Raw genomic sequence first — 24,589 nt, 5'->3', positions numbered from 1 at the left:
ACCCACTATGCAACCACTATTTGAGTATGATTTATGTACAATAAAATTTATATACAAAATTCATAGATGTTTCGTTAATTTTGAGTTTTTAGTTTCTCGTAATTCAGCGACTTATGTAATAAAAATCCTGCATTTTTTGTAATTGGCCAGGAAGGCGCATTGGGGTTTACCTGTTAGAACTTCCTGGTATATATCTATATACATATGTACATATGTATGTAAAATAAACGATTACTTTTGAACACTAAAATTTTTCAACTTTGAACTTTTAATAATTTACCCGAAGCATTAATAACGATGTCTTCCATCTAGTATTTATTAAAATTAAGCGCGAAATGGAAAAGCTTACCTCTTTGTTAACGTTTTGCTTTACATTCATTTATATTTCAAGTCGGACGGATGATAAGTAAGTTTATTCGACCTAAATTGCTAAATTTGTTCCGTCGGATGTAAATAAGAAGATTAAGAATTCTGTTGCTTTATTTCAAATTATGTTCGACGTGGAAAACGAATGTAAGCAAACCATTGTTTTGCTAAGTACGAATGAAACCAAGAGGCAGTAAATAGACTTGATGGGCTAAAACAAAAATCACCGATAAAACCGTTATTATAATCCACATACAGACACATACATATAAACAATGAAAATTATGTGCTATAGAAAAAAACCAGGAAAATCGTCGAATAAAACGAACACACTGTCGAAAGAAAATGTTGTGGTACAAAAAAAATATCAAAGCATAATTCTCTCATCTCATACTGATTTTTTGTTTAGCGCTTTTAATTTCGTATGAAAAAGGATTTACAAATTGAAGGCGATTTTTTCTTTTATAGAAAAAAGGATGTTGGGGAATTTTGTTTCCGATAATTATAATATCCGCACAACGTTAAAATCAATTTGTAACAGGATGGAGCTGAAACTGCGAAAGCATAAAAAAAATACGTAAAAATTGTTTTACGTCCCATAAAAATATAATTAAAATTGAATACTGTTACGTTTATGTAAAAGGCCATCTTGTTAAAAAAAAATGCCTTTCGAGGCTGAGATCATATATCAAAACGATAAATCGAATTACAAATTACTTGGCTATGAATTATGTCAGGTACATAAATAATTATACGTACACATTATATTATATATTTGTGTGAATCATTAATATGTACATATATTAGATGAAAATAAAACAAAGTTAATTATTATTTACTTACCAAGTTTCTGTTGTGCTTTTGTTCGATGATTACTGGTGGGAAAGCGCTCGTCTTCAATTATCTAATACGAGTATTTACCTAAATAATTAACAAACGTTTACCCCTTAAAAGTTTTCCTTCTGATAGCAAAACTTTTTGCCGATAAACACAAATTTCAACGAGTCACTTTTGCCAAGTATGGATATTGTCTTCATTACATACTAAAATGAATGTTGAGCGGAAAAGCATTAATGTATTATTTCTATTTTAGTTATATAGATAAATGTTTGTTTCAATGAATTCGACTAATTCTTTTAAAAAAAAACTCATACGGCAAATGTCAATTTTGATGAAATTTTCCGCAAATATCATGTGAAAACTTATCAGTATGTGACTTTCCCGACGGTATAAGCGAGACTAACCGATTTTGTCGCGGCCAAACTCAGATGCCCTCTCAGAGTTTTGTATATACACCGTGTTCCAAAAATTACACTTTGATTAATTTTTTAATGGACCTAAGCCTGTTACGTCATCTTCTTGTGATTGGATCGTGATCATGAGGGATATTATTATAAATATTATGGAGTACTCACATACTATGTTGATCATTTTTCAATACATATGTAGTTAAATTTAAATTCTAAGCATCCTAAAAATAGTTTTATATATTATTACACAGAATACACTAAAAACTTTCTTATTACATGCAAAAATTAATAATTAAAAATCTGGTAGTTAACGTATAAGCACATACAAATTATACAAATGTATTTGAATATTTGCAGCTTCTTTAAGAATTACACCATTAGTACAATTACAAAAAGAGAGAATTTCTAAATAAAAACAACTTTCATTTTATTTTTACAATTATGGTTTCAAACTATCGTTTGACCAATCTGTACATGTCCCGTTCTCAATGATGTAAGGTTTGCGCATGCACGGAAAATCACGTTGAAAGGGAAACTTTGAAACTTTTTTTCACATTATACATATAAATTTAATTCTCTTCAATGTATTTTATTTGAAATAATTGCAGCGCTTTGTGATTATTATTGATCTATTAAAAATAGCATACTGATTCGAATCATAAATAGATGCATCCGTCGTATAAACATAAGTGGACGTTTATTTATATTTTTCGTGAAAATAAATATCCGATCGGCAATGTGAGATTTGATGGACGAGGTTATGAATCGGGGGCAAAAGTAGTTAGTTATTTTATATTAAATAATAATTCGAAATAAAATAGCGAAATCTGTAGTGAGCACAGGGGATTTTGTAACGTTCGTGGAAAATAACTCTGAATCGTCTCAGACTTTCGCACTAAACTGCAGACACTTTCAAACTACATATATACATATTTACCAAAGCTTCTGTGGAATATTGTCTCGCTATAATGTTGAAACGCGTTCAGCACGAAAAATATGAAGTTTGCAATACTTAAATTCAGCGTTGAGAAAGTAAAAAGATTCGTCGAATTCAATATTGCTATTGGTATATAAAGTCAATTTCCGTCAACAAATTCAATATGCGACATGATTTCCCGGCGAAAAATTTGTTTTTATAAAATAATATAGAAATTTGTGAAATATAGCACGTTTTTCATTATTCAGTATACCTTTGAGGGTGCTAAAAACTTGAAGATTGCAATTTCAAAAGCGTATTTAATTACACTACGTTCGGTGCTAAAATTTGGTCAACGATATTTTCTCAAATAAAAAGAAATAATGAAGAATGAGTCTCAAAGCAAATGCCTTTTTTTACGCTTTTTAATTTGTTCAAACAACATATAAAGACAAGTGTATTTAAGTACACTTTGAGGACTGGAAGCGTGTTGGAGAGGCCTTCATCCCGCAAATGGATGGTGAGCGGCCGTAAATGGTGATGATATATATGTACATAATTACTAGTGTTGTGCCCGTTGATTTAAACGGGCGGTTTCGTAAACGAATTGATACACGAATTAAAATAAAGTTATATGTATGTTATATATAATTATAATGTAAGGTATTGATAGAAAAAGTTTAGTGCGCGAATTACACGCTCACCAATCCAGCCCATTCACCCGTTTGAAATGATGAATTAATGTGTGTGTGTGGCTTTGTGAATGTGTGTATGTGTGTACGCTTCCCGCGCAGCACATCTAACGCTAACGTCACCCGTCGCTTAACCTGACGTCGCTCGGCGTTCAATATCAGGAGCACATGTCAGACGATCCACACGCCCCCCCCCCCACTTCCCCATGTCTCTACCACTCTTTCACTCGTCACGCCAAATCCCTATAGCGGATGCTTAAGCATCACCCATTGGTCAGAATGTATCGTCGTTGCTCTAATTGGTCAAACGTTTTGGACCACGTGGACCATTTCACGTTGATTGGTTGTGCGCCTTGTTCGCGTATATTTACTTTATTAAATATCTTTAGGCACAACATATACATACGTACTCCTGGTATTTTAAAATTTGTTTTGTTGAAATCTCCATACTTGTCGATGCACCGTACATACCCACAAACATACATCGCGTGCGTTTTTATATCTTATATATAATTTCGAAAGAGACTTTGTATGTTTGTAAGTATGTATGTATCTTTGGTTGGGAACTTCGTAAACAAGTCAAAATTTCTATGACGATGATTTTTTTTTTCGATTCAAATAAATTTAATAAAAATACAAATACATTTTTACTATTAGAATTGCCATGTGTACGCTGTTTATATTACAAATACTGAGCGAAGCCGGGTAAAACAACTAGTATATTATATTAAACTAGCTGGCGTTGCCAAGGAAGTCGGGCATTCCAGTTAATCTGATGGTTGAAAGTTGAAGTCAAAACATCAAAAGGGCACCTAGCCTTTCTAAAACACAGATTTTGCAGCTAAATGCTTAAAATTGTGAAATTTTATAGCGAAAAAATTAGCTTGTCCAAAATCTTCCTTGCAATTTTGTATGGGAGTCCTTCGATTTCAGACTCCGAGCCCTTCCGATACTTTTCTACCATTAAATAATTCATCAAATTTTGCGACTTATGTATATTTGTAAAAATAAAATTGAAGAAGAATAAAAGTTTTAGAGTTTTGACACACTTCCATGAAAAAATTCCATAATTTGTTTCCATAAAATTGGAATGCTCATTTTCCGTGCCTAATAAAGTCGATAACGTATTTGCAATAAATTAGGTTCCATAATGAGAATTCGTTAAGTACTCACCATTACGATTCGTTCGGAAAGGTCTCTTGCGGCAATTTTTAGAACGGTGCTAAAACGTTACGACTTTTGTCTGAAAATCGATCACCTGACGAATTTCCACAGACGTTTTTTTTTTAAGGATATAGACAGATTACAATTCGTGTTTTCCGCCATTTTAAATGCAAATGTTTCCGGCCAACACCGAAACCCACTTAATCCAAATAACCGTCACAGTAATTCGACGTTTGATGCATGTAGTAGTCGAATAGAAGTTTTCCGAGGATTTTCCGATCGTCATATGTGTATATTTAGTAAATGTCGATTGCTGAAATTAAATTCATACTAAAATTACAGGAAGACGTTTATAGTCATAACAGTATCATCTCGGAAAATCTATCGTTGCCATGTAAACAAATATGAGGTATTTCAAAGCATTAATATAATGCGAGCGTACAATTATATCAAACGTAACGGGAAGGTTTTAATTTTATTCACGCAAAATACGTACATATGTATATTTAATATCACGAAGGCATTTCGTTTCAAATCATTATTTATTTTCCTTTTAAACGATTTTAAAGATTTAAAGAATGTAATCATTCCGTGAACATTTTCTTCTCAATTTCGACAAAAACAAAGAAATTCAAAAACACGAATAATGCTGATATTCAATTCAAAGGAAAGTTAAATTTTGATGTCTTTTGTTTTACTTCACGTCCTGAATTTCTTTTTCATTTTTCTTCCATTATGAATAAGCAAATACTACTTTCTATCTCATTGGAGTTTTTCACGGCACAATTTATTTACATAGAACTTTGAACTTCAGTTATTTTCCTTTGAAAGTTTCTTTTTTTAACATATGTATCATACGTATGTACATACATATGTACATACGTATATAAGATTATATGTATATAAGTAGATGGATGCTGCGTCTAAATGTCTGAAAATTTGTTACATTTATATATTATATTTATATTTTTAAGTGAGGAATTATTATTTATTTTAGAAGGATTCGTTATTTTGCCATAATACTTAATATTACGAGCATTTTTCCGTTTAAATTGTAGTTATTAAGAAATGTGTACTTTTTTTAAAGCTTTATTTAACAAGAGAGTCATTAATTTTATTATTTGAACTTCCGTAGCGTAAATGAAATCAATATAAAAAATAATTACTCTCCATTCAACTTGAAAAAATAAATATATGTACAAGTACATCTCTATATTATTTTTTTAAATTAACATACTTTGAATAGTAGTTAAGGAAATTTCAAGTTGTCTTCAATGTTAATATAATAAAATATACGTACTTTTAATGCGAATGAACAGTATACCTTGTAACAGGATACCTTTTTGTATCCTTCGTATGAAGGAAAGATGTTGTATAATTAAAATTGAGGGAGTGTAATTAAATTGAATTAAAATACAATTTTATCTACACCAAACCAAAGCTCAACTGCGATACAGATGCTTGGCAAGTCTCGAAATTAGAAAACGAAAACCTTCGTTGATGGGATATTAAATTGCGTCGGCGAATTTGTTAAAAATTAGCCCAACCAACTTATTAACTTAATTTTTGTGGTAATTTTACGAATGCATAATTTAATATGTTAATTGGCGCAAAATGTTATAAATTTTCAAGACCGAGGGAATTTACGATGACAGCCAAAGATTAAAATTGATTAATGAACTAGTGAAGATACCACTATATCCAATAGTTAGGCGATAATGTTAATGAGCTTTCGCTCATATTATAAAATATTCTTCTAATTAAAATAAAATAACAAAATTAATTTTCACATATTATAATTGAGATTAAATAAAAATTCAATTACACTTTATTATTTTTTTCATTTTTGTAATATGTATGTCTATCAGCGTTGAAAATTTATCAAATAGCTGGGGCTAAATATTAGACTTGACATTAAGAATTTTCACTCGTTGAATTGTGTTCCAACATTGTCGAATTAAATCTTCAACAGGTTACTCTAGTGACTGTTTAATTTAGACTAACGTGAAGAGCTGAGAAATTTAAACCGTATTTACATAATAAACAGGTGTCACCTAACGTGAAGGAGTATCACAAATGAAAACTTATGCACGAGAAAATGTGTTGGAAATTTTATTATGAGAGAAGTCGAGCCCGTAAAATATCAAACTTCAAACAATGTATCTGTAGTGTGTATTTCACGGGAAAACTTCTCGAAGTTCCTTTTCAAGATATAAGCACGTTTCACTCTGCACGTGAATAGCTTTAAGGAGTTGGATGAAAACTCCATATTTTCTTGCATTATGAGTTGATTGATGCTTTTATTATAGCATGATTCAAAATATTTTTTAAATTAAGCTATAGGTATTGTTCGTCAGTAATTTTTATTTGAAAATGTTGGTAAATAATATATGCATGTATGTATATTTAGTAATTTAGTTAAAAATAAAATGAAAAAAAAACTAATTTATGAGGATATTATAATATTAATTAATTATTAGGTATATGTATACGAAAACCAAGCTTCATGCCAATTTACAATGTTTTGGACTGAGAAAACGCTTGGCAAGTAATATAAAAGAAACTGTAATATAAAATATCATTCAAGTCCATCATATTCGTATAGAAGTAATATTCATAGAGAATATGTATGTATAAGTGTATATGTACATATGAAGATGGTAATATTGAAAATTTGAGTTATATATCTAATATCTTTTATGTGTTTTAAAATACATATTATAAAATAAGTAATGTATTAAATATGTACAACTAGATTAAAACGTTAATCTAAATAAGTGATTTAATTGTTTTAAAGAGTATGGTCACGGTTCGATTCCCACTAGTAGCTGTCAGCCAGGCCTTGTTCGTGACTCCAGGTCGATCGTTTCCTTTCAGAGTTTGCCAAGTTTTCTGATTTTCTCTCTCTTGCAAATCTCAAGCTATTCAGCGTTTTGAGGTTCGCCAATTACTATAATAAAATGCTGTAAAAATTTCTCCACAGATGTCACTGTAGATGATGTACATATGTATGTATGAATTAGCATTTGTATAAATGTTTATATTGATTGTATGTATTTGTATATTTATTAGTACACTCATCGCTTTGGAGCAATCTGCAAAGACGAGTGTACATGTTCGCATGAAATAAATTAAAAATATATACATATGGTGTATTTAATTGTCTACCCTATTAATAATTCACGAGTGTTTATGATAAATATGTATCAATTTATGCTTTGTAATAATTCCATTAAATGGCGTCAATCATGCAATTGATCAAATGAATAAATAGTATTGACATAATTTTCTGTGGATAGTATATTGGGCTTTAAATGAAATTTAAATTTAATTTAAGCTTTATAATGAACATAATATGTACTATGTATGTATGTATTTCAAATTAAAATTCTTTGTACATATTATTAAGTAGCTATATATGTATATGTCTGATTATTTAAAATTAAAACTCTGAATTATTATCATCAAAGTTTTGTAACATATATGTTAATAACATGTTCTTCGTAATATAATAATTTGAATAATTTGAATTATATGTGTAATACGCAAGTATGATATAGGTTCAGAGGGTTTTAAAATCTCAAACAAGATTATACAGGCGATATTATGTAGTACATAGCGGTTGATTATTTCAACGATTTAAAGCCAAATTTAGAGAAACGAAATTCTCTATGATATGAAAATTTCATATAATATCATATGGTGGTGACATACAGAACGGAGGTTTCTTGAGTACAATTAAAATATATCTACATATATTCATTTTAATAAATAAAATATTGAAATTCATATTTTAAAATGTTTAAAGGTTCAAAACTTTAACATTAGTTTAAAAAAAATTTGTTTTAACTAATAGTATAAAAGGTATATTTATTGTTTTTAATATTTAATGGTTAAACTTTCAACAATGTCAATTGCTCATTTTAATAAATAAAGAATACATAATATATAAAATTTTATTTTCAAACACTTCTTATCACACAGCCAAGTATACATATTTAAACGTATGCCAAAAAGACAAAAATAAATACATAAATAGTGTCAAGTTTTGTTTTATATATTTTTTTTCTAACAACTCTTGATAAAATAATAAATAGACATATCACTACTTAATTTGTATCATTAAATTATTGACAAAAAGATTATTACATCATTGAATAATCGAATACACAAATGCGAAACAATAGACACCACATGTTAATTATACATTTTAAAAATATAAATTACATTCTAGACGGGGTAGGAATGCTACATCAATATCACTGTATCAGCTCGTCCGTTTACAAATGTCAATTTCCAATTCTCCTCTTCGGCACCGGCGTTTGGTTTGGCATGAAATTCGGCACGTTAGAACGGCTAGAAGCAAAATTTTTTCGGATAACACAAACACAACATCCAGGCAATGGAAATGTGTCTGTATATGTATTGTTTTCCTCGTTCATCGCCACCAATTTTCTCATCACCAGCTTTTGGACGCACACTGCATGGTGTCCATTCGGGAAGAGTGTTGAATATTCGCACGGATACTCCGAATCACTCCTGCAAAATCAAATTAAATCATATTTATTATTTGCTTCCTATCCATGTACATATGCATGTGCCTTGAAAATAAAAATTCAGGATAGCGTTATGCAATAAAGTCATTTTTTAAAGATGATGCTATTCAGGTGAATTAAGGACGTTGATAAATATTACATCATTATACATCACTTTACTCCGAATAATCTCTGAATTCGTTTAATTTCCGTTCGAATGTTATCAATATTTATGTACACAAGCAAATGGGAATAAATTTCTGAAATTATGTCGACGAAATTGATGGATACGTCCGGTGGAATGAAATTTTCGCCAAAAAATGACTTTGTGGTATAATGCTATCCCATGAAGTTTAATTTACAAAGTAATTAAACATGTAATTTTTAAAAAGAGCGCTATTTCTACTGATCGCTTAATATCCAACCCAATTGAATTATATTTATTTCGCGACTAAAATTTTTGACCTGTTTGTCTTACGAGAAAGTATTGAAAGAACGTCTGTTGGGTGAAAATAATATTGTTTGATTACATGTATTTATAGTATAAATGAAAAAAATTGATTTACTCACGTGCATTTATCGACAGTAATACCCTGCTTATATTTGTCATGATTCACAACATACACCCAGTCATTTTTGCTGTTCTTTGCTGTTTTTGGGTACACTATCTGTAAATTCAAAATTTAAAATCTTAAAATAATATACCTATAATTAGTGGTAATGCGTACAAATACTATATTAGATTTGTAGAATACGAATAAAAAAGTTAAATATGGTTAGAAAAATCTTATATGGGGCTAAATCTTATATGGCTAGCTAAATCTTTTATTTCTTCAAACTTTCGAAGAAAACATAAATTAATGATGTCATTAAAGGTTTCCCCAAATGACATATATGGTTTTAAGCTATAAATATATAAATTTATAGATTAAACATTTGAAATATTATTCGTATAGTAGGTAGGCTGGTCGCCAATTTGATGAGGAACCGTTTCAACGATGAAATTAGATAAATTAGTTAACTCTGATAGGAAACGATTGACTTCCAGTCACAAATATCTAAGTCTGACCAGCAGCACTGCAGAAATACTCGCAATAAATTCATTTTAATTGAAGTCAAACTATAAGTCGAACCGGAATCTATCGGTGTTTAGCATTAACGTAACCACCGAGCTATATATACTAATGGCTATTAATCTCCAAAGGAAGAAAAATATATAAACATATAATATTAGATGATTGCATAAGTTCATGTGCATTTACGGCTGTAAAACGTTTACCGCTTAATACAAAAACTGGACATGAAATTTTTATTTCTCATTTCTACCGCATAAAATTTCGAAATTGAATATATTTCATTTAATATTAATCGACCATTTCTTGGAAGAATAGAACTAATAAACTTTTTTTTAAGTTTTTCAATATTATTTTGATATTATGTACTAGTTGTCATGTTTATATGTACGTTTATATGTATGTCATAGGTACATATCTTGGCCCAGTATTTCTAGCTGGGCTTTAATTTCTCTGATTTTATTGAAACGGTTCCACCAAATTTGCAACTTTTCTTGTCTCTCGCAACTATATTTGCTGATGTATAAATACACTCTGTAAAATGTATGTATTTCTCGAAATATTAGTATTATTGAATTAGTCCATAGATGTTTCTATTATGATACTTTATTAATATGATTGTTTATCGATGTTTGTAATTGGCCAAGAAGGCGCATTGGGGCTTACCTGTTTGACCTTCCTGGTATATATGTATATATGTAATAAAATAATATATATTATAGTATAATACGATAGTTTGAAACTTAAGCGCTATTAATACAACACGTACCCTTTTAATGGACTGACACATTGGCTCATCCTCCTCATCGCCAGTGTTATCAATTCGTTGTCCAATTTCTACTTTTTCAGCCTCATCTACGCCAAAGTATCCTTCGAAATTATTCACCTAAAATATCAACACGTTCGTTTAAAATGCATAATTGAAACATTTTAACCAATTTATCGTTTGAAACTTACAGTATTTTTCAATACTTCGTTTATGCGATCCGTGGGATAGGTTTCATCATCCTCGCAATAATAACTGTTTTTATTACAAGTACTGATCCTTTGCGCTGGCCAATTATCTCTAACTTTGGTATCGGGGAAAACTATGTCTGGAGTATCACCAGAACCTGCAATTAGACAGATAAACAAAACAAATTGGTCAATAATGTAAATTTCGAAATCTAGAATGAGATCTTGTTAGAGTTTACCTCTCTTACCTCGCAGGACTGGTCTGTACAGGATTTTCAAAGTTCCATTTTCGTATCTATGTACTTTGGGACTTGAGTTTTGATTGCTTTGAAGCAGTGCTTTGTTCAATTGACTTTTTCCATTTCTAATTTGGTCATTGTCGTTATAATACATTCCCAATTCGCGAGCTCTCAGTCTATCCTCTTGGGAATACTGTTGCGGTATTGAAGATTGTGGCATACAAACAACCAATGTCATCAGAGTCTGAAATAATGACAAATTCATGATTAGTTTAAATGAAAAAAAAACGCCAACAAATAAAAATTCATTTAAATTAAAATATGTAACAGTTATAACTATGACAGATTTCATATCACGACACGTATCCATATAATAAGGGTGTATTTTCGCCCCCACAAAAAGTCTTCATAAATGTACCTAATATATACATATATTTTTACAATCATTGATCACTTATACAATTGCAATGTATGTAATTGTTAATGTTTATTTTCTTAAATTTTAAGCCGGCACAGTTAAATAAGTAAAAAAATGTCTTCTTATAATTACTTATAATTATAATATATTATAAGTAATTATAAGATATTATAAGATCTTATAATATATCATAATAAATCTGCTATTATTATAATGCTATTGTTTTTTATGAGTATGTATAAATATATTTTTGTTTGTGAATACACATACATACATATGTACATATTTTTGTTTATTCTTTCACTATTTTTCTTTTATAAAACATTCCCTTCTTTATTTTTTATAATTTATAATTTTTTATTTTTTATTATCCGCTACTATTTTAATGTTTTTTTTTATGATTTTGTTAAATGTATTATTGTTTGTATGTATATATGTATATATATATATATATATATATATATATATATATATATATATATATATATATATACACATATGTTTTGTTAGACATATACATATGTTTTGTTTTTGTCATCTCTAATTTCTATAGTTATTATTTTGTTTCTTTTCTGTTATAATTTTGAGCATTGTGGCGCATTAGTAATTCCTGTAATGCTACAATGGTTCAAACTTTATGTAAATAAATAAATAAATAATTGGAAAACCGAGCATTATTTAAAATAAAAATAGATGCTGACTCAGTATCTCTCTTGATTCCCTGTTATGCCCTAAGCGTTGCTGAGGTCATAATAAAATTAATATTTACTTTAAATAAATAATTTACAAAGCAATAATACATGGGTGAATATATATTGGCGAGTATAAAATAAATTTAATTTGATAATGTCTGCGCTTTTCGATCGCAAACTTTATAAGGGTCAAGTATGTCATACATATATATGTATGTATATATTTACTTGACTTATTTCAATTAGCTTGTTTTATTATCTATGAATTTTTTCTCAAGTTAACCGTATTTTTGGATCCGAAAATTCTTAGACCGTTTTTTTTTAAGAAAAAATTGACAAATATTCTTGTATGATACTATAGGGTATTTTTACTGTATATGTATGTATGTCTTATAATACTATATTCATCAGAATTTATTATTATTATATTCATAAGTATACTATTGCAATCATTAGCTTTTGGGACCTGTAATTATGTTCTCAGGCGACGCCAGGTCTGCTAGTATATCATAAAATAAGTTATTTGTTACCAATTTGCCTGTTATGAGATCGATTAGCTCTACACGTAGTTAATTATCAATAGTCAGACATATCATAAACTTTGAAGATCATAAATAAATAAAAAGGTTTCGAAAATCAAAATCAAAATGGTCATAAATCAAGACTTTTGTTTTATATTCATTAAAAACTGGAATATGTTGACCTGCCCAATGACGCATTACTTACTGATTTAGATGATCACGATGTAACTTTTAATTATAGGCGATGCCTACATAAGATCTCTATCTCAAAACGTAAATGTTTATTATTGATCGCCTAGCGAGAATTAGCGCCAGTATGCTTTATTCGTTTTGCATATGCAAATCGTTGTGGAATACAAAGTGTATTTCCGAGAATCCGCATAAAAATGCAAATATTCACTCGAAGCTTGAAATTGTAGACTCGTGCATAGAACACTGTCGGTTTGGTTTTGTATATCGTATCGTGATTTATTATTTATTTCATCGTAACGATGTAAATAAATAGATCGGCTAACGGTCATGCGTTGCACATTTTCAGTTTTTGTTTTATTGCATCGGATGCTGAGGAAACCTGTTCAGAGCAGGTCAAGCCGGGACAGCAAGTCAATTTCCAGTATCTTTGTCGGTCTCTATCGGGTTTTATATTATTTTTTTAAACGATTTACGGTTACAGAATATGTAAGCAAACTGCAAACGCTTGATGCAATTTTATGCAACGTTCTTTTCATAAAATAAAATATATATACGAACATATGCACATACAATATTTCTGAGAAGTACCAAAGTATGTACATATTTATATAGATACATGTGTATAAAACATACTAAGCATTAAGGAAAGTGATAATGATGTTTATCTTAAACGTATATGTATTTGCAATGAAATTTTACATTCAAGTCCATGTGTATTGTATAGGTACATACATATGTATGTTTAACATTTAATTTTTAAGAGAATTGTCTTACGTTATATTAATAAATTAAGGTATTTAATAATTTGGTCAGTATTTTTTTGATGTGACTTACGATTAAATTAATATTAATAATAATCACTTCAAATTAGTGTTAATGTCTAATAATGATGAAACAAATATTTACAGTAGGTTTTTAAACGTCAAAGATTTATAGTTGCAATTAAAAAAAAAAAAAAAAAAAAAAAATTTAAAATAGATAAATATCGTGTTTCAAAAAAAATTTACTTTTATCAATTTAATTGAGTCGTTGATTAAAAAACAAAATCAAATTGGATTCATCGGGTGTGGCGCCTATTCAAATTATTTTTTTTTTTTAATAATAGAGGATTGTGATCAAAATGTTTAACAACTCATAATTATATCATAATCACCATCTACAGCCATTACCCATTTACTGTTGGATGAAGGCCTCTCCAACACGCTTCTACTCGTCTCTGTTTTGCGCAAATCGCATCCATCTCACTCCACACAATTTCCTAATTTCGTCTACCCATCCTCCCTGCGGTCTTCCTTTAACCCTTTTGTATTCTCTCAGGTATCATTCTAGTATTTCTTTTGTCCACCTTTCGTCCATTCTTCAAGCCACGTGGCCCGTTCATTGCCATTTCAATCTCTTCACTCTATCCACTATAACCACAACCCTTGTCATACTTCTCACCCACGTATTCCGTGTCCTGTTCTTCCTTGTTATGCCAAGCATATATCGTTCCATACCTCTTTGGGTTCATTGGACTTCTGTGTAGCATCTTGGTGTTCAATGTCCAAGTTTCACATCCATACGTCATCTCTGGCAAAACACATACATACATACATACATTGATCGAAGATCTTTTTCTTCAGGCATTTTTGATTTGAAAACCGCATTCATTCGTCCAAATGTACTCTATTCTAATTCCATACGTCTCTTTATTTCTTCTTCTTTACTACCGAACATGTCAATTATTTGACCTATATATAAATAATTATTTACTAATTCTACTATTTTATTATCTTATGAAATGCTATCAGACATGCAATAACTATTGAACATCAGTTTGGTCTTATCTACGTTAATTTTTACTCCTACTTTCCTACTTTCCCTGTCCAGCTGTGTTAGTGTTTTAAGTAAGTCAGCTGGATCGCGAGCTATTAAAACTATACATAATTATGTATATAAATATGTATGTATAAGACATAAGTCTCAAAACATCATATACGTATATGTTTATTTATAGCGTTAAGTCTCTGAAATAATAAAATAAATATAATTATCAAGGATGGACCTTGTAGAAAATTTCATTGAGCTTAAGAGGTTTACTTATTTTATAATTAAGATTTACCGTTTTAAAAGAAAAATAACAAAAAATAAGAAATACAAACAATAAGGAGATGTCAATTTTTAAAGCTTATTAAGCACGACGAAATGAATCTGTAAATAAATTATATTTATCGTAACTATCGTTCAAACACTCAATTTAAAATCTGCATATGCTATTAGTTTTGCTTCGAAGCAAATCAAAAACATCAACGTTTAGGTCACGTACTGCCTGTTTTATTTTTATATTGAGGAAAATTCATGCAGTTACATATGCATGAATAGTGCGATGGTATGTGCAGATACAGATATGTGAAAATATTTCAATTCGTTACAAATATATAAAAATGTATAATATAATATATACATAGGTGTAGGTAGACAGATGCGGATGTTGCTCGTTTTAACGTAATTACTGCGACACCCACAATATAAAGTACATATGTATGTACATCTCTGATTGTATTCAATTGTGTAATTTAAATATCATGTCTGACGATGACTCAAATTTCGTTTAGTTATCATTCAAATATATATGTATATCAAGGGTATTCACAAAAGGGCTCGCTATTTATACAATTTTGACATATGTATGTAATTTTTTATAAACATATTTATGTCCGATTATTTCATTGAATTGGAATATTTTGAAAGAAAATCATCAATCGTAGTTTGATTAAATAAGCCGTGTTTTAGAAATAAGAATTTGTTTTACATATTTTGTTTGTTGATAGTACGTTTAATGTGTTTTTGTGGTAAATACATATAATTAATTTTAGTAATTACATATGATATATGATATATGTACATATGTATGTACATATATGTGGGCGTATTCATTATTTACAAAATAATTCAATTTATGTAATTGTACTATTTTTCGTATACATAATTCATACATTCTGAAAAGTCATACATATTCTCAATTTATAGACTTTTTTCTATTCTTTTGAATTACGTATTATATGCATACACATGTATGTATGTATGTATGTATATGTATATTATTTAAATATAAAATCCCACATTCTTGCCAGTGATTTAAAATTAGTAAAAATCTTTAGGTTCTTTAAAAACAATAGGAAATCATTCAAAATACATAAACATTATATGTACATTCGATTATTAATATTATTCGAAGTAAATTGTATTATATATACTTATATCAATTAACTTTAAACTTGACTTAAAATTTTAAGATATTTTATAGAATTCAGCGAAATTGTATAAAATGTTTGCTGAAACCTCGAGATTTTGCCAGAAAATGGGTAAGGTTGTTGTAACCGTTTCAATAAAATCAGATATATTGGCAAACTCTGATAGGAAACGATCGACCTGGAGTCAAAAAACCAAGGTCTGGCCAGCAGATATCAATGGGAACCCGTAACCACTTTGTTCGAAGCATTATATGCTAACCTATTCTGCTTGTTATTATTTTATTTTATTTCTCCAAATATACCGAATGCAATATGTATTCATATTTTATGTATTCCTCATCAAAACCAATATCCACAGAAATAATTATGTTCGCAGATAGCCTCTCAACGGTCAGCGTGAGAATGATATCCGCGTTGGAATGACGGCTCTGCTATATATTTCTTGCACTTATTATATATTACTCAAAGTTTAATATAAAATTGATAAAATTATTTTTATAGCTAAACCTCGCAGATTTTGCATTATTTTAACTTATCCCCTCTCACATGCCTCACAGATGTATGTAAGTGAGAGAGAAAATTCAGTACGCTGTGCTCAACGGTCAGTATGACAATGACAACTTTTCTTCAGTAATTATTTTTTTTAATTTTTTGCATTTATTTTATGTTCTCTGAAGTTTAATATATATGATAAAATTTACCTCGCAGATTTTGCATTATTTTTACTTAAAACACACATTTTAAACTGGACGCAGGAGTCCAGCACAGTGGCTAGCGGGATTTTTTAGCACATTAATGAACGCAAATTCTAAAGAAAATCTCCTGCAGAAATTTTGTCTAAAAAATATATGTAAATATTTTTACGCTGAAGAATTTAAATGGAAAGGATCTCTCGATATATGTATGTACATATAATATACAGAAACTTTTTGGATGCACCAAAAATTCAATTCGGATTTAGTCTTCCGCAAAAATATTTTCAAGGTACGATGCAATCTATACACTAGTCATTACGATTTGTTTATTGAATTCATTAATAACGCAATGGTCAATGAAATTTTCATTAATAATGGTGGACTTTTTTGACGTCAATCGCATCAAACGATAACAAGTTCGTTCGTAATTTAATATTTCATATAAGTTTAAATTTACTCATATACCAAATTAGAACATTTCTATGATTAGTTTAATTGTTTGAAAACCCGGAAGTGGTCAATTACGATTGTTACTCGTTTTGATTTTATTTTTTGCATTGTATTATACATACATGCATACATTCTGACATATATGTACATACATATACGCACGTGTATATATTTATTATGTGTAAAGACTAATATTTGCGGTTATCATTATTAAAGCATACCAATGTATGTATGTAAATTCAAACGAATATTTTTAGAGTCGCTTAGAAATGATATGGATTTACTTACACATACATAATTTACATATTACAATGTTTTGTTTCATGCTCATATTATGAGACCACTTTTTATTTGGGTCTATTATTAATAAATTAATATCAATTAAATAATTAATAAATAAACATCATAAAGAGACCAAAATGTACCAGTTTGATTTGCTATAAATCCGGATATTGATTCAAAAGTTATAAATGAAGAAACAATGGTATGAACAAGGTCGACAACGTTATCAAAATCTGTTGTCAACATTCATACATATGAACATACATATATACATATATACGATAATTAAAGACGTTTAGCACTGAACAAATATAGTCAACAAACATATGTACATATATATAATATACATAGATGTACAATATGGATATCAACGTGTAAGATTACTTTGCATTTTATGCCAAAGGTGAAGGAAAGTTTACATTTAATTTAATACAATATTATAAATATTGTATGTACATATGTATTATTTTACAATAAATGTATGTACATATATCTTCCTTTCCGTTTGGGATAAATGTTTCAATATAATCACAATAATTACTATTTTGAACATCTTGGTAGGTTAATCATCTTTCTTAATCGAGCAAAATCAAAGGACAAATAACAGTAAATTTTGAATACAAAACAGTGGTGTCGGATCGAGCGAAAGTCTTTAACATAAATACACTTATTTTCCGAGACTGGTCAAACTTGTTTGATCACATATTTACCATTAACCAAATGTGACAGATTTTCAAGGTGTTTTTTTCGTGTCGATGTTCAAAAATGCATCAGCGTAAGCTTTTATAGTGCAATCAGTTCCAATACACTGATTGCTTATCAAAGTGTTATAATTGCGGTTGATATGAATTCTGGTTTGAAAATAATTGAACTCGAACTATTGCGTCTTAATTGTAGTACGTATGTACGTACTTATACATATATCGACAGTGTGATTTAGTAAAATTAAACTTTTATTTTAAAAATGTCAAGTTCATCAATAAAAAATGAGAAATTTTGTAAATTTCAACGTTTTTCTTATATATGTATGTATGTATAATATTTTGCATTATTCAATGATATAAAAAAAATTATTCTTACTCATTAATGTTTAAGCATTTAAATTTTTTTCATCATTTATTTGATGAGAACTTCATTTATTATTTATTTGATATGATAATTTTACTATATTAAGAATTTGTTATGAAACATTAAATATATTAGTTTTTTATCATTATAATTTGCAGGTCTGTAGCGGGGGGTTTCACAAGGGGGGGGGGGAAATCTTCAATTCATGTGATTTAAGGTAAAACTATGATACATTGTTTATAATTATTGAATATTGTTTTACACTAAATCGGAGATTTTTATATGATTTTTCATATGTTGATTATTATCTGAAATTTTACAAATAATATTTGTTTAAAATGCAGTCAAGCGCTACAAGGAGAAGCGCCATTCGCCATGTCTAAAGAATTACGGAAATCTATTAATTGAATCCTATTAATCATCTATTAATTAAATTTGTGTTTTTTTAAGTTGAATTTATTTGTTGTTTGTATTAAATGAGAAAATGGTTCATGTTTGAAAGGTTGAAAATTGTAAAAAAATACGTAATATTGGGGAGGAGGGGGGGGGCTAAGTAGCATGTTTGACTTGGGCATTATTTAAAGACAGGTATAATACTCTTCTATGAGTTAAATAAAATGTAAGCTAATTTCAGTGATATGTATTTTTACGATGCACTTTGAGAAAAAAATATTGGAAACAATTATTTCAATATTATGGAATTGAATACTTGCGTTATATATGTAGGTATGTATGTGCAAATCGACGAATAAAAAAAAATAAACCTACAGTATACAATCAAGTCACGGTCACCTAGTTGCCCTTTACAGTTATACGATTGCCATTTTATATAAATAGCCCATTACAATTAATTAAGTCCGTCCTAACCGCAACATAGCATGATATGAAATTATTGTGCATACACGTGCCATATTGTGTCAATGTGTATATGCGAGTCATCGTTAAATAGTATTAAAAAAAATGTAAATAGCTAACTCTTGAATAAAATCGTTTGAATGGTGAAAGTTGTAGTGTAAATAGACTAATGCGCGTGTGATGCAAGATGTGACAATAATAGTATTGTTTGTTTTCGAAATTATACGCGGTTATGTATTTTTAAATTGTTTTTCTTGATCTCTAGTCATACACGTGAGTTTGTCGATGATGCAAGGTCGAATAAAATCAATTCATATTAAACATCCATAAAATAAAAATAAAAAAAAAACTAAAATTAACGAACAACTCTGATGCCTCATGATACAACTTCAACTTTATTGCTATATAAATATTATTATAAAATGTATTTGTATTTTTTTAGCATAGAAAAAATCCCATCTTATAAATATGTATGTATGTATATACATACATGCAACTTATTGCGGTAAAATTTGTTTATTTCTAAATATAATAAATAAGTTGCATTGAAAAGAATCAACAAAGGATGATTATTGATTTATAAATTCATAACCTAGAGATAGTCTTGCTATATGCAAGACTATCTATTCTAGAATCTCATGTAATATTTATGATGTGTTTGAAAATATTATACATATGTTTGTATAGAATCCCAAAACTTGACAACAAATTGTCAAAATCGAGTGAGCACTATTCGAAAAAAATGTGTTAATGTTATTTAAAATGCCGTTTTCATGGTCAAAATGTTGTTATTAAGTGTTGGTTTGATCTTTGCGCGTAGATAAGAACTAATTACAGATCTAAATTACAATACTTTAATGTTCAGCTGATGCCCTTTTCATTATATTATGTATGTATATAGTGCTTTAAATTCACAATTTATTTTTTCCGTAATAAAGTCGCTAATTTTTTACTTTATGCTTAAAAAAACATATTTTCGACTTAAAAATTCGCTAGATAATTAATTATGCATATTTTAAAGCAATTAAAAACCAGAATATATAGAAAAAACATCCGACTATAGACTTCAATATTCACTTTTTGCACAGCAATACTAGATTTTGAATTAAAGACTGCAAAAGCCAAAAATGTGTAAAAATTGCACATATTTTTAAACGCTCATATCTCTTTAACGAGAGTAAGCCAACAAAAATATTTTCATATTCGAATTAGGCGGGTAAAACTTAGTAAAGATTGATTAGTCTGCGCTCCAGTAAATAAAAAACGGGATTTTTTTGTAAAATAAGAAAAATATCAATGTATTTAACATATTATAGTACCTTTAAAATTATAAATAACTATACGACAAACGAAAGTAAATTTTCCGGTATTTAATCATGAAAAAGATTCCGAAATTTTTAACAAACTCGATTACGAGCCACGATCAAATTTTATTGACAGCACCTGAATAATACCGGTTAACTGGAATATTATCGTTTTATATCAACAACACAGCAATGCAACAATATTATACGAAATTATATAATATAAACACAAACCAAATTCTCAATTTACATATACATATGTATAATATGGATGTATGTACATATGGACTTAGAACACTCATTCTCAACTTCATAACAATCAAAAATAATAATACATTCTGAACAATCAAATTATAAGATGTTTTATCGACTGTTGCAAAAAGGACAAAAATAACACACGATAATAGCCGATATATGTATGTATGTATTCTATGTGTATATTTGATTTTTATTAAAAAATATATACATATTCTTCGAACATTTGACCTCTTATGTATCTATGTAAAAGTTTTACTTATAAAAAATTGTTTATACATAAAAAGCGAAACGAAATCGGTCAAAAATATATCCAGGATACATACATATATAATATAAGATTGAGCATGCTTAGTGTGTGTTTATAAATATGGATAATAACCAAGGTAAGCTCTCAAAAGCTTTTTTTTTTTCAAAATAATGATGAGAACATAAAAAAAAGGTTAATGTTTTGAAAAAAATCCGCCATTCAAATGGCCGTTGTCAACGTGGCGCACTTTGTATGGGAGTTTCTGGCAAAATGGTGATATTCAACTGTCGTTAATCAGTCAAAACGCATATTGCTTGTAAATAAAAAAAAGATTTTAAAATTATTATTAAACGGTGGTAATTAAGGCAATATAAATATATATTTTTGACATTATTCAATGATATAAAAAATATATTCTTACTCATTAAACTAACTAAACTATTTTTCATCATTCATGTAATGTTAACTTTAGTATGATTATTTTATTATATAAACAATTCGTGATACACATGCCGAATTTTAAACAAAATAAATACATATAGACATGTACATATGTACATTTAAAAATGTACATATTTTACATCAATGTAGGTCATTTTATTTCATGAAAATCATGTATTTTTTGTTCTAAAATTAAAGATATTTTAATCGAGTTTTATTTTTAAAACTCGATGAAAGCTTCCATGGAGTTTTATTTTTAAAATAATGACGGCGACATGAAAAAAATGTCGATTTAATGAAAAGAACACTTCCATCATACAAATGGGCGTTGTGATCGTGGCGCACTTTGTATGGGAGTTTCTAGCAAAAAGGCGACTTTAAACTCTCGTTAATCAGTCAAAACCAATCATAACCTATTGAGCGTTTATTTATTTTAAAAATATTAAAAAATAAATATCATTACAAAAAATATATATATGTATATGTACACATGTAACCAGCTTTTTCAAAATATTTGTCGAGATAAAACGATTGTTAGAAGGCACAGGACATTGTTTAACATCGATGAATATTTTTATTTATCGTTTCCTTGATTTGATACGAAGTAAGTTTTCCACTACGTCCATCGTGGGAAATCTAAAATTCGAATATTTGGCTCCGGCTTAGTGCACATGTATCATGCACGTGTATATGCTGTATATACATTGCACAGAGCATACATAAAATTACATACTTGTTAACACTGACAGCTTTTCATTGTAAAATAAATATTTAAAAATACGACGTTTAATACGACTAATTAGAAACTTATATTATACGCGAGGTTCATAACAAAATTCCGTCGACCAATAGGAATCGAGATGGACACTTCACCGACTGCCTAGTAAAATGCAGCGGTTTATAAACATTCAATATAAAGACAGACAGTCATGCACTTTTGTTTTGAAAGTGCACATACACACATATAATATAATAGCGTGCAGTTTTAAGTTGTCATATTGAAGCTAGCGGTCTCCACGTCAAGTGGCGTGACAACACGAGCGTCTACCGTAAATCTATTCGAAGTTTCAGCCTCCAGACACTTTCCACACAGTCGAGAATCAAGGTCGAGAACATTTTCTATCGACGGGTCAATTATTGTCATTGGCCGGTAATAAGGTTGCGGCCGTGCCGCATATGTCACAATTAGCATAATACGTAAGAAATGAGTATATTAGTAAATATAGTAGAGTGCGTTCGCGACTCACCGAAACGGTCGTCGCGTAGGCGAAGCACCGAATCATCATGGCTGGTGGATTTTCAGCGGCGAGGATGCTGAAAGGATCGTGTCAGTGACGTATCAGTGCCGGCGAACGTGACACACTGACATCGGTCGGGGACGACACGATGAATGACACTCGCGACCATCGACTCGGGCCGACCGGCTGTCACTAGTTCGTTTATAAACATGTGAAAATAAAACACGACGACCCATCAAGTGGGTGGGGGGGTGGTGTGGGAGATGGAAGTCCCACCCACAGCACGCACGCGCTAAAACTTCGCACTGTTTGACGCTTTCGTACGTCAATGTCTTGTCGTGCGACGTTTCGGGTCTTGCGTCATACGTGTGGTCAAGTTTTGTCGGTGGTCGTGTTTAATTTCAGTTGATGATGATTGCGGGCTTTGTCCGAATAGTGGCGTATGCCCATAGATATGTTAATGCTCGCATACTAAACAGTGTTAATTGGCATCGTTGAAAAATTTAAATAGTGTAGAAAATATACAATATACTCTCGATTATCCGGGCTAATGCTGGGGAGGAAGGGCATGGATAATCTGAATCATCAAATTTTGACTTAGTTTCGAATATAATATCATATTTATAACACAAATTACACTGTTCGACACGAAAAATGCTTCAGAGACGAGATATGACTTTTCTTATAGATCTATTCCCAGTAAATACGAATATGGTAATAAAAAATGTTGATTGGCTCGAGATTCGGAGATATATGTGTTTTTTAAATCGCGCCATTTTTCTACATATATCTTGGTGTTGTTCGGTCGATGTCTCAAAATCTGTGAATTTCCTGTTCAAAATGAATATTGAAATCTATAGTCGGGTATTTTATCTTTCATTTGTAGTACTTTTCAGCTTTCAAATCTCTATAAGTAGTCGGGTATTTTATCTTTCATTTGTAGTACTTTTCAGCTTTCAAATCTCTATAAGTAGTCGGGTATTTTATCTTTCATTTGTAGTACTTTTCAGCTTTCAAATCTCTATAAGTAGTCGTCCAGTTCATATCAAAAGTCGAAAGTGCGTATTTTCACTTGGGATTTTTTCCCACTGTTAACACTATTTTCTATTGAAACCTGTTTGTTGGGATAATTTTCTGGCCACACTATTTTTTGTTTTCGTTTAAAAGGGTTAATTTAAAATTTAAAGTGTGCTGAATTTTAAATCGGTAAAATTGCGAGCTAAAAGCTTGTACTAGTATTTACACGAATCTAAATTGAATTAATAGGGTTATTAAATTGTTTTTATATGAGAATTAAATAAAATTCCACTTAGAAAAATCATATTTCGACTATTCTTGTGGATTGATAACAAAAATTCGTTTATTTTATCAAGGTAAGCCAGGTATCAATAGAATTTTTGTTATTAATCCACAAGAATAGTCGAAATATGAATTTTCTAAGTGAAATTTTATATTCTTGTTTACTGGGCATAGATCTATAAGAAAAGTCATATCTCGTCTCTGAAC

At 29.5% G+C, this 24,589-nt stretch overlaps 2 protein-coding genes across 3 annotated transcripts in view; one reads left to right on the top strand and one right to left on the bottom strand.

The window, feature by feature from the left end:
* LOC143913194 (uncharacterized) overlaps positions 1–24,589 on the top strand; it is a 328,592-nt gene that overhangs the window by 178,386 nt on the left and 125,617 nt on the right. The gene's annotated exons all lie outside the window — the stretch shown is intronic.
* Positions 8,236–23,390, bottom strand: LOC143913897 (protein spaetzle-like). Of its 2 annotated transcripts, none has more exons than XM_077433946.1 (6): positions 23,093–23,390; positions 11,190–11,433; positions 10,954–11,108; positions 10,766–10,882; positions 9,494–9,591; positions 8,236–8,927 (listed from the first exon to the last, which is right to left on the bottom strand). In XM_077433946.1, the coding sequence occupies exons 1-6, from the start codon at positions 23,129–23,131 to the stop codon at positions 8,678–8,680; spliced, it is 903 nt and encodes a 300-aa protein (XP_077290072.1). In that variant the 5' UTR covers positions 23,132–23,390; the 3' UTR covers positions 8,236–8,677. The 2 variants fall into 2 exon arrangements, with proteins under 2 accessions (XP_077290072.1, XP_077290073.1); XM_077433947.1 differs by having other exon boundaries at positions 11,199–11,433; positions 23,093–23,296.

This window comes from Arctopsyche grandis, chromosome 6, assembly GCF_051622035.1.
Source record: "Arctopsyche grandis isolate Sample6627 chromosome 6, ASM5162203v2, whole genome shotgun sequence".
NCBI lineage: Eukaryota > Metazoa > Arthropoda > Insecta > Trichoptera > Hydropsychidae > Arctopsyche > Arctopsyche grandis.
This window is presented reverse-complemented; position numbering and strand designations above follow the sequence as displayed.